Source organism: Dysidea avara, chromosome 3 (genome assembly GCF_963678975.1).
Source record: "Dysidea avara chromosome 3, odDysAvar1.4, whole genome shotgun sequence".
In the NCBI taxonomy this organism is placed as follows: Eukaryota; Metazoa; Porifera; class Demospongiae; order Dictyoceratida; family Dysideidae; genus Dysidea; species Dysidea avara.
In genome coordinates this window covers 33,328,059-33,340,809 of record NC_089274.1, presented here as the reverse complement: position 1 = coordinate 33,340,809, position 12,751 = coordinate 33,328,059, and the positions used below count along the sequence as shown (strand labels likewise).

The following is a 12,751-nucleotide window of genomic DNA, read 5'->3' as shown; positions in this document are numbered from 1 at the left end:
TAGCTGAATTCTGTACAGGTGATTTGTTTGCAGCTGAGTTCCTTACAGAATGGTTTCTTTGTACCTGAACTCTCTACAAAGTAACTTTTCTAGCTGATGTCTCCACAAGGTCACTAGTTTGTAGCTGAACTCTCTACATGGTGGTTTCTTTGTAACTGAACTTTCTACAAGATGACTTCTTCTAGCTGATCTTTCTACAGGGTGATTTGTTTGTAGCTGAACTCTCTACAAGGTAACTTCTTCTAGCTGATCTCTCTACAGGGAGATTTTTTTGTAGCTGAACTCTCCACAGGTGATTTGTTTGAAGCTGAACTCTTTAAATGATGGTTTCTTTGTAGCTGAACTCTCTACAAGGTAACTTCTTCTAGCTGATCTCTCTACAGGGTGATTTGTTTGTAGCTGAATTCTGTATAGGTGGTTTGTTTGCAGCTGAGCTCTTTACAGAATGGTTTCTTTGTAGCTGAACTCTCTACAAGGTAACTTCTTCTAGCTGATGTCTTTACAGGGTCACTAGTTTGTAGCTGAATTCTCTACATGGTGGTTTCTTTGTAACTGAACTCTCTACAAGGTAACTTCTTCTAGCTGATCTTTCTACAGGGTGATTTGTTTGTAGCTGAATTCTGTATAGGTGATTTGTTTGCAGCTGAGCTCTTTAAAGAATGGTTTCTTTGTAGCTGAACTCTCTACAAGGTAACTTCTTCTAGCTGATGTCTCTACAAGGTCACTAATTTGTAGCTGAGCTCTCTACATGGTCGTTTCTTTGTAACTGAACTCTCTACAAGGTGACTTCTTCTAGCTGATCTTTCTACAGGGTGAAGCTGAACTCTCTACAAGGTAGCTTCTTCTAACTGATCTCTCTACAGGGAGATTTGTTTGTAGCTGAACTCTCTACATGATGGTTTCTTTGTAGCTGAACTCTCTACAAGGTAACTTCTTCTAGCTAAGCTCTCTACAGGGAGATTTGTGTGTAGCTGAACTCTCTACATGATGGTTTCTTTGTAGCTGAACTCTCTGCAAGGTAGCTTCTTCTATTGATCTCTCTACAGGGCGACTTGTTTGTAACTGAAATCTCTACATGGTGGTTTCTTTGTAGCTGAACTCTACAAGGTGATTTCTTCTAGTTGAACTATCTCTTTCATAGTTGCATGAACTCCCTACAAGGTAACTTCTTCTAGCTGATCTCTCTACAGGTTTCTTGTTTCTAGCTGATCTCTTGAATTCTCTTCAGGGTGACTGCTCTATTAGGATGACTGCTCTATTAGGGTGACTGCTCTATTAGAGTATCTCGATCTTGCACTTGCTGCACCAAGTTGGATTTCATGTTATAACTCCGTGGCTTTAAGTCTGATTCTTCTATACCATTGATGAGCCTTTCTAAGATGATTACTCCATCTGTACAACGATTTTCAAAGCATTAGCCCAAGCGGTTTATCTGGTAGGCGTGGCAAGCAGTCATTTTTTTATTAGCTAATCTCGATTACATAATTGTTACACAGTGTTGGTTTTTTCATTGTATCATCCTGGTTTTTAGCTCGATTTCTTTCAAACCACAAAAGGTTTGAGGTTTAATAGTTAACCTATTCACCCACCGATTTGCAGCTTCTTCCCATACATGGTTTAACCTGTAGGCATGACAACATATTGGTGTTATTTTTCGTAATAATCGCTCATAACTCTTTGCCTGTTCATCGTATTCCAGCCAAAGTTGGTACCGAGATGCGCCTTTATACCCCCCTTCTGTGTGCCAAATTTCAAGGCAATCGGATATGGCGTTCACGTTTTATAGCAGTTTTTGTAAGTGTGCGACAAGAGGAAGAAAAATATGAAGAAAAAAACGAAGAAACTAAGCCAATTTTTGAAGTCGCATATCTCGGGAAAGCGTGAAGCGATTTCGCTCAAATTTGGAATGTGGAGTGCTGAAGTTGGAGGGAGTGTCCACAGCAAAAATCGTCTTGTTTCATCAAGGCAGTACAGAGTTACGGAGGTGCAAAAATTGCATTTTCTTTCTTCCTGTCAATATACTCACGGGTGTTACACGCCGGCTTCTTGGGCCGCACGACACACTACCGTGTGTCTTGATATTTGGTTTTCATAACCAGACTATATATAAACTTGCTGTTTTCAGTCAATGCCAAATGGTTCCACTACTGTTAAAGTGATGTGATTGACATGTACACTATATAATATATTCACTGATAGTGAATACTTTGTAAATATAACGAAAAATTTTAAGTTTAATACAGAATAAAGTAGGGAAACAAGAGAGGTTGTCTACACACGTAGATATACTAGTGGACATTTAATTCCTATTTCAGTCTACTATACCCATGACTGAATTAGGGACTAAATTTACACTAGTATATCTGCAGGTGTAGGCAACCTCCTTTGTGTCTCGACTTTTTGCCTATGACATTTAATTCCTGATTCAGTCTATATATACCCATGACTGAATTAAGGATTAAATGTCCACTAGTATATCTGCAGGTGTAGGTGACCTCCCTTGTTTCCCAACTTTTTTTTATGATTTCTAAGTGTGTACTTAAAATCCTTAATTTTTTCTCATACTTGTTTGTTTACTTTTTTGCACGCCCATAGCCTTAGTCATTATCAGGCAGGCAGGCAGGCAGGCAGGCACCCAACATATCATGCATCTTTGTTGCTTTGTAGCGTTTACACAGTCAACTGCACAGCTACTGTACATTGATCTCCACAAAGGTTAAGAGTGTACACGGAGTCTTACTAATTACATCTTGCTGGTAGGTGCACAAAATCAGAAGTAAATAGCTTCTAAAATTTTTGGACTGAAGGGTTTGGGCATTTGACAAAAGCCGGAAAGACTTTGTGTCTCTACAAGCTTACTGTAGCAGCACAGGTTAAATAATAGTTATAAGGGTACAATGTGGAGTGTTGAGGATTGACAGACATTATGCACTTGTTACTATATTTAGTTTACTGTTGTGATATTTGCACATGCGTGACTCTAAATCATTAGGTCGGTTATTAGTGTGAACACGTGTTGCAGCTTCATTCTCGACCTCTAGTAAATCAGCCACTATACCTCACATGGAGTTTGCGCACGAGCGAAGCGAGGGTGCTACTAAGGGCCTGAGGCTTTATAAATTTCATAGACATCCACATTGTGCTCGTATAACTACTTTAGACTCTATTTCACATTACACTCAGATTACTTACCTCGTCCATGGTTGTTTCTGCTTTAGGCTCGGCAAAAGCGGCTGGTTTTCTTGTGATAATAGTAACGGCATGACAACTGTGCATGCTCATGTGACAAAATAAGTGCCCTCGTCACATCACTGCATGTGAAACTTGCATACTGATTGGATAAACCTAGTTTTGAGCACATGTTATATTGTGCCTGAAGGCATGGAGTACACTAAAAACAAGGTGGAGTATATGAGATTTATTACCCGCCCAAAACAGCCTATATAGAGTCTAAATAAGGCTTAACAATCATCACTTATACATAAAGATATGGCCACAAGTTTTTACCTTTCAAGCTGAATAGCAGGTAAACATACAGAAACAGGCTTGGGGAGGATAGGGGGTTTAACATGAATGAAAATGCAGCCCTGAATTTCTCCTATCTTTTCTTCTCTACTTGCCACTGATATGTTACTTGTAAAGCTATAAATGCAAGTACACAAAAAAAAATTTTCTACTTGAGTAGGGATCATAGCACATTGATAAAAACAAGTTGGAGCAGTGCACGATATTAAATGACAGTGAAACAATAAGAAGTGTTATATCCCAAGATACCATAATGGAAATGCACAGTAGGGATATAAGACTTCTTATTGTTTTACTATGATTTAATATCACGCACTACTCCAGCTTGTTTCAGTACTTTTATCAATGTGCTATAGTCCCTACACTAGTTTGTTTTGTGTACTTGTTTGTTAACTTTTTGTAAAATAAAATTATTATGACCGGTGAACCCACGCATACCACATTGAAAGAAAGAAATGGCCCCTTGCGTCCCAGCTATCAGTTATTGTCTGAAAAGTGAAGTATCCATTACACTTCATTATCAGCTATGTTCAACCTGTTACACAGCATTGCGAATCAAAAACTGTTCGAAAAGTACCTCTGCAATCAAAGTAGCCGATTTTCATTACAAAGTAAAGCCATGCATCACGTGCTACCGCTAAATCGACACCTTTCGCTGTCAGCAAAGATGAATGGGACACAAAGGAGGACACTGGTAAGTTCATGAAAAATGCATTGTACGTACTGCGGTATGCCAAAAGGCACATGCCCAGCGGAAGTGACGTCAAACAGTGAAGCCCATAGCCTTAGCCATTATCGAATTACTGTATCAGTTACTCAGTCAGTCACTCAGTCAGTAGAAAATTCCATTTAATAATTTTTTTTTAAAATCCATAGAAATTTGTTGAAAGCATTTCGGGTTGATCCGAAGGCTTGTTTGGGCTTACTTTTACCTAACCAATACTGCCTCATCATCATCAGGGAAAAGTGAGGATGGTTTTGGGGTGATTTTTTTCATGTGTCACATCCAAACCTTTACCTTTGTTGTCCCTACTATACAGTACTATCATACTGTATGATGCAGCTCTCATAACTCACACTAACCTTAGCCAAAACAAAAAGACCATTTCAAAAAAAGACGTTTACAAAGAAATGTCTTAACTTCTAACATGGACCAGCTAGTTGTGACCATCTCACCAAAAGTATCAGTTTGAAATGCCAAAGCCACCAATAACAATATATCTCCCACTCAAGCAAGTGTTAATGAATGCAGTGATGAGATTGCAAAATCTGCTTTAGTTTCCTAATATATATGCATTTCAGAAAACACTATTTCGATTTTGATATACCTTTCACACAGAGAGTAACATAACACATACTTTTGGCTTCAATGTGTAAGTGAGATGTATTTACTAGGTTTCATGTAGCCTTGAGCTAAATATCCAGGCAGATCCTCTGGAGCTCAATAACTACTTTGGCTAGTTAGTAATATTTACTGAAACGAAACACTAAATAAACTTGCTACTAGACTACTTTCAATTTAACTTGCTACCAAATTTCTGTCCAAACAAGGTTAATTATAGTGACCTTTAAACTTTTTATAAGTGCTTCAGGTATATAGATATGTTGTGTTTGATCTAATATAGCTAGTTCTCAACACACGACATTGTTTAGAATTTTACTTTCAGTCATGATGGTCTATGAGCCCTATCCACAATTACATCACAAAATAAAAATGGTGGGGGACTTTGTATAGAGGTATTGGGAGAGATGGTGTATTGGGATGATAAGTTTAAACAAGGGCAAAGGTGAGGCATACTGCAGTGTCTACCTCACAATATGTACAATGCATTCTTCATGGACTTACCAGTGTCCTCCTTTGTGTCCCATTCCTTTGCTGACAGTGAAAGGTGTCGTTGATTTTGTGGTAGTGCATGATGGCTTCCCTTCATAACAGAAATCATCCGTGTTTTTTTACTGGTGCTACTTAATTTGATTGCAGAGGTACTTTTCAAGCAGTTCTTGATTCATAATGCTGTGTAATGCAGTGGCGGATTTAGGGGGGTTTCAAGGTTTCCACGGAAACCCCCTTTGAAAAATGATTGCGTAACAATTAAATGTTTTAATTATTGCGGCGTGCGCCTCGATCGAGATACTCTAATAGAGCAGTCACAGCAGCTATTAAAGCAGTGTGTAGCAAGTTATTTAAGGTATTTTATGTACTATCAATGGGCTATGACATTTTTTTTTTGGTCTCACCTTACCAAACCAGACAATGTAGTGCAAACTTTTGCATATCTCATGTCAGTGTATATCTCCACCTTCTAAACTGGAAACCCCCTTTATAGATTCCTAAATCCGCCACTGTAATGGGGTGATATGTGTTTAGCTCCTGTGTATCTCCATAATATGTTTGAGTATACTATCAGCATCACAGGACGTGCAAGCAGAAATGTACATCATTTGTTTGTTCCACAGATAAATACTAATTACGGGAAACACAGTTTCTACTGTCGTGTAACTACATTGTGGAATGCTTTGCCAACAGCCTTATATGACCCAACAACATTTACTCAATTTCGAAATTGTTATTTAAGAACATTTTAGTGATGTAGTTTGTACATAAGTAATCACTGTACATGTGTGTGTTTATATGTACGTATGTTGTGTGCAGGGTGTAGCTGAAAAACAGCTTTGGCTGATGTCGCCTCCCTGTTGAAATAACAATTAAAAAAAAAAGTCATACGTAATTGACAGGTCGACAATATCACTGCACATTTTGTTCATTAGTTCCAGCACTATTCAACAAGGACTATAAAATTTGAATTTGTACATTAGTTTCTAGTTGAAATCTATACAAGGTTACTTGTTTGTAGCTGAATTCTGTACACAGTGACTTGTTTATTACTGAACTATCAACAGGGTGATTTGTTTGTAGCTGAAGGGTGACTTGACTGTAGCTGAACTATCTACTGGGTGACTTTTTGTAGTTGAACTCTCTACATGGTGACTTGTTTATTACTGAACTATCCGCAGGATGATTTGTTTGTAATCGCATAGTGTTGTTCGCAGCCTTGTAGAAACATAGTAACAACGTTTTTCTCACTAAGAAGACTTTCTAGATACTGAAAACAAAGTCACCGAGTCTTCTACCATGCTGAAGTCGCTACTTCCTGCTTTACAATGCAGTGAAACTCCACAAACTATATACCATCATGATGCTAACAACCTGAAGATTACAATTTCATTCTCGTAGTAAGAATACATGGTACAGTTTAGGCTACTGTGAAGATTTCTTACCTCACTCCCATAGGCTTCAATACATTTTAAAGGACAATGGATGTTGTTCAATCGCATTATTAACCATCACATTCCTTAGCCCTTGTGTGAAAATGGACTATTGTTGCACTTGGCCTGAGTTCAAGCATAAATAAAACTAGGTAAATGCATAGCGTTGAAGAGACAAGCCTGTAGTGAAACAGAATGGAAATGGAAGTCCCAAAGGGCACTAAATAGGCATAACATCATATCATACAAATTTATACTATATAAATGTTACATACCAGTCAGTATCTCACAAAATCAAGGTTGACAAGCACGCATCACCTACCATATATGTGGTATTTATTTGAGGGACGCAATTTTTATGCATTTTGCAAATGGGATATCTTTCATGAAATTTTAATTGTGAAAATGGCCAAAAATAATATCTAGGTATCCCAATACACTGCAGGCAGTGCCATTCGTGAAAATAAAACTGCAAAAAGTGATGGAAAGTGAGCGTTCATGAAAATTACATACATCAAAGCCATTTCATTTTTGGGCCGAAGGTATGCAATCGGACTAATCGCTGATGATGTAAGTGCTGGAGTACAGTCTTCCATGAAAATACTCCAAGCCTCAATACATTTTTGACCTTTTTCAAAATTCTGTGGTTGTATAACCATACCGTATATTCCAATAAACAGTTTACTGTTAAATAGACCAAAGCCTACCCTACATATTGATGGTGGTCTGGGATTAATCAGTGCAGGAATTTTTTTGTAATTAAGTGATAAAGTTAATTGGTTTTTTGGGCTAATAATGCTAGCAATACTGTTAAAAACCATGATTAGTAAGTTTGCTACTACCTAAAGTGCTTATTTTTGTTACAAAGAAGAGTCCTTACCAGTTTATTGTACTGGTAAATCTATCTCTTTGCACCATTCATGAATATCAATAGCGCTTTTTGACCACAAAACCATGTCAGCATTACTCAGGATTGCCTTGACAGAATAATTCCAGACCACCACCAGCATGTAGAGCAGGCTTTGGTCTATTTACTAGTACACTGTTTATTAGGATATACAGTATGGTTACACAACCACAGAATTTTTAAAAAGGGTTAAAATGTATGGAGCCTATTGAGGTTGTGGTATTATGGCTGACAAAATGTACTCCAGCAGTTAATTAAGTAACCCTACAAAGTTACCACAAATGAAAAGGCCTAGTATGGTTAGCACTTACGTAGATGGATTAGTAATGCATATTGAAGCCAACTAACTATTGCACTTAGGTGGCTATTAGTTGAAATGTTTGGTCTACATGTTGATAGCCTTTATCCCGAATAAATCTGATGAAGATAGGTACATTCAAGCAATCAAACAGTCAAGCAATCAACATGAATCCATCACAGCTATCTTCATAGTGGGGCTTGCTAAGGCTCACCCCAAGTAAGAAAAACAAATTCATAGTACCTTGCCCCAATGAATTGCATTTTCATCATACACTACAATAGTAGTGTATAGTAGGGACCACAAAGGAGTAGGCGTGGCCCACAAAATAAAATCACCCAAAAACAACCTCAATTTTCCCTGATGACGATGAGGCAGTATTGGTTAGGTAAAACTAAGCCCAAACAAGCTTTCAGATTGACCCGAAACGCTTTCAACAAGTTGCTATGGAATTTTAAAAATAATTTATTAAATGGAATTTTCTACTGACTGACTGAGTAACTGACTGACTGACTGATGCCTTCAGACAAGCGTAACTCGATAACGGCTAAGGCTGTGGGCTTGATTTTTTCACTGTTCGATGTCGCTTCGGCCCGACAAGTGCCTTTTGGCATACCGCAGTACGTGCAATGCCTTACTTACCAGTGTCCTCCTTTGTGTCCCATTCATTGTTGCTGATAGCGAAAATTGTCAAATTGGTGATAGCATGTGATGGCTTCCTGTCATAACAGAAATCGTCCGTATTTGTCACAGTGGCTATTTTAATAGCAGAGGCACTTTTCAAACAGTTCTTGATTCGTACTGCTGTGCAACGGGTTGAACATAGCCGACAACAAAGCGTAATGGATACTTTACTTTTCAGACGATAATTATTGATATAACCCGGGGCACTATTTTTTTCGATATGCGTGGATTGCAGAGGTGCTTTTCTAACAGTTCTTGATTTGAAATGCCGCGTAACAGGTTGAACATAGCTGACATCGAAGTGTAATGGACACTTCACCTTTCAGACGATAATTGGGGCGCGCGGTGTCATTTCAGATGGGTTCACCATTCATAATAATTATTTACAAAAAGTTAACAAACAAGCACATAGAAAAATTTGGAATTCTCAACTAGAGTAGGGACCATAGCACATCGATAAACAGTACTGAAACAAGCTGGAGTAGTGCATGATTAAATCACAGTAAAACAATAAGAAGTGTTATATCCCTACTGTGCATTTCCATTATATATATGGTAACCTGAGCACAGTAGGGATATAACACTTCTTATTGTGTTACTGTGATTTAATATCGTGCACTACTCCAGCTTGTTTCAGGACTTTTTATCGATGTGCTATGGTCCTTGAAAATTCCAAATGTGACCGGGCCTGCGAAAACAGGGCACGTGTACTTGTAGATAGAAAATGCTCTGTGTACTTGTAGATAGAAAATGCTATGAAAGTAAATATTCATTGGGGCCACCCACTGAAAACTTGACATTTCATAGATTGTGCAAACTTTTCACTGGGTTTTTATGGACAAAATGTCCAGCTTAGATACATCAGCAGTGGATAGCTGAGGCCACCAATCAATTGTATGTATGGCTTCCAGTACCATATATATGCTGTTCTGATCAGTAAGTGATCACAAGTCATGTAGTCAGTGGCAGGCAACAACTGTTGCTCTGGAGCATACTGTGGTTAGAACATAGGATACCATATGAACATGTAGATTGGAGAATCATTAACACATACAGTTCCTTGTGTTCTCTGTTGCACTGTGCTACTCATATCTTTTGCAGGGGAAAAACAGTCTAGTTTCGTTCGAATCACACTGTCATCTTGACACGTCACACAGTTACAGGTTACATCACAAGTAGCTATGGTACTGCCCAAGCACAATGTCACACTCACTCGCACACGCAACTTTGCTCGAGATTCAAAAAATCGCTAATTAAGGAGCGTGGCAACTTTTGCTCGTGAGACAATGTGGCAGCTGTTTCGTTAACAAGAATTGCAAGCGAAACAGTTGCCACGCCCCTTAATTAGCAATTTTAAAAATCTCTAGCAAAGTTGCATGTGCGAGCGAGTGTGATGTTGTGCATGAGCAGTAGCGTACGTATGTGCAGTATTTATGTCCCGTGCACTTAAACTCCACTGTAATAAAACAATAACCAGGCTCCACTTACCCGTGAATCAATAAAAGACTTATGAGTGATTCAAGGCATGTCCACACGACAAAAATAATGCGAATTGAATGCGCATTGATTCGAATTATTCGCGTCCACACGGAATGCGCATTAGGGTGATTCGAATTGAATGTGGATTACAAGAATCCACCTCCATAGGTGGTTTGAATACGAATTGGCTGTGAATCGGGATTTGCTACGTCATAATAATGCAGCACGTGAGGGCTTGACACGTTTGCGCGTGACCTTTGTAAACAACACAGGATAGAAATACAGAAGCGCTTGGTGTGATAAAAGCGCAGGGACGTGTTTCATCATCGTATCTAGCCGTTAGAGTTTGAAAGAATAACGGTCCCATACCCATCACGCACCATCAGCTGTTTTTCGTACTCTATTCGTAAATATCCTTCTGGTACGTTATAAACAAAAGTATAAGCGTTACTACGAGCTATTCCTTTCAGTCTATCGTTAAACTCACTGTTCTCTTGGTTGGCGCAAATGAGTGTTTTCTCAACCGTTTAATTATCCGTTTATCACACTAGTAAATTTAATAATGCGCATTACGTGATAATGCGTATGGACACATTCAATTCGGATTCAATACGCATTGCCTGAATTCGTTTTGCATCCGGTTCCTAATTCGAATTCGTGTGGACATGCCTTCAATCATTGGTAGACTCCAAAGTGGATTTAGACATTGATTGGTTTGTGCTTGTGGTTCATAGACACAAGTGACTACTATTTGAAAATGCATCATGTTAACCCTATCCAATTATCAAGACAAATGTGGGATTCTTCTCCCTACCCAATGACAAAGAGAAAACTAGGCCTGACCACACGAGACTAGACATTGGAGCATATGCAAAACAGGCTTTTAAAAATTTAATACTGTACTTTTTGTACAAGCCAAAAAGCGCACTCATTAGCCCTTCTACAGTCTACAAGCAAGGGAGTGGCACTCCCATACTCCGATCGACGGCTTTGCCAACTACTGTGAGGATAAACAATAAATCAATCAATCGTTGTCCTTGGTCAAAGTGAACGTCAAACTAGAAATTTGCAGCTGGTCAAAGGACAAGCATGATTTGTGATGTGTTTATTATGATCAATTACTGACCTGAACGTAAATTTCCAAAAAATATACTAGAATAAGGTCAAAAGTCAAACACAAATTTATAGAAAAGTCAAGGGTCAAGGCTTATTTCTCGAGTGAGACCACTTTGACAGAGGATATAGATCTGAATACAGGCATATGAAGAAGTTTGCAGACATTTGCTATACTTTTGTTCATGGCAAAAATGTCAGCTGGAACAGGCATGTCCAATACATTTTGATTGAAAAACCATTAAAAATTAAATTAATTATTGTGTACCGCTTACCTTGAGTCTGTTTAGTAACTTTCCAAATTTGATACGTGTAGAGCAACTCTCTGTGAGTACAGTGATGCCAAAAGAAGTCCAATTCACAGAAATTTAGGCTCGTCAAAATGGCCTAAACCAACTGGGTGTAGCAAATTTCTCATACATTTTGTATTGGGCGTTTCGGGGGCATGCAATAAAAGGCGTAATAACCTGTGACACGTGATAGATACCTCAGATTCCAAACCAGTTGGAAATAGCAGTGAATAGCGATTAAGATGAGCTATAGCAGAAGGAAATTTAAGGTCGTCATTTTAAGGTTGAAAATCACTTACTTTTTCTATGATGAATTGAAAGGTGGATATTTGGAAAGGAACGCTCTGAGCTATTTTGATGTCTTGACAGCCATTAACCTTCACTACATTAGTGTTACAATGAAACAAAAGCACTGTGAATTAGTTTTGCAGGTTAGTTTGTGAAAATTAGTGTTCCGTGATTAAGCAAAATAATGTAGCAAACTTCTTCATATGATCATAGATAATTATCTATGATATGACATATTAGAGTGCCACCCCCCTTGACAGCGCTGACCACAGTTATGAATTTGATGACGGGCAGGTGTCCGCCTATCGGCACTTTGGCACACGAACCAATAGTGCGCAGTACAAGATTTGACCCTTGGTTTGACCATACATAATAACATCACTTATAGCGCAACTAGTGGGTGCCACCATAGATAATAGGCACCCCCTATGGTGCCACGATCACGTAGTAAGCAGGTCAGTAACTAGCTCGCTAATTATAGTATATCTGACAATGATGAGGTAAACCACAAATGAGATAGTCACTTACAGCATCCACCACGAGTTTCTGAGCAGGTTGAGTATCAGTACTGTCACGGTACTCACTGAACCAAGTAATTAACTACTCACGTGGTCTTAAGTGACCAGGCCTGGAACTCATCACAGTAGTCTGGCGCCGCCCTCCCTTTCGCCTTAGTATTTATTTTTAAAGGTATAAAAGGGTAAGTAAAGAAGGTACTACCTACAAGCACAAACACAAAACAAGGTACACAATGCAAAGAAATACAGCTACAATACAAAAAGAATGTATTTTCCTTGCCATCAATGCCATGCCTGCTTTAGCTTTGGCCTCATGCAGTACCAAGGTGTTATAGCTAATTGTTTTGCTTTTATCAGTACATCAGTATTGATGGTTTCAAAA

At 38.6% G+C, this 12,751-nt stretch overlaps 1 protein-coding gene across 1 annotated transcript in view; it reads right to left on the bottom strand.

The window, feature by feature from the left end:
• The window catches only part of LOC136251914 (uncharacterized), a 50,186-nt gene extending 37,727 nt beyond the window's left edge, over window positions 1–12,459 (bottom strand). The window contains exon 1 of the mRNA XM_066044307.1: window positions 12,380–12,459. Coding sequence (XP_065900379.1) covers window positions 12,380–12,384 — 5 coding nt within the window. The 5' untranslated portion in view covers window positions 12,385–12,459. The remainder of the gene's footprint in view (window positions 1–12,379) is intronic.
• Window positions 12,460–12,751: the final 292 nt, after the last annotated feature.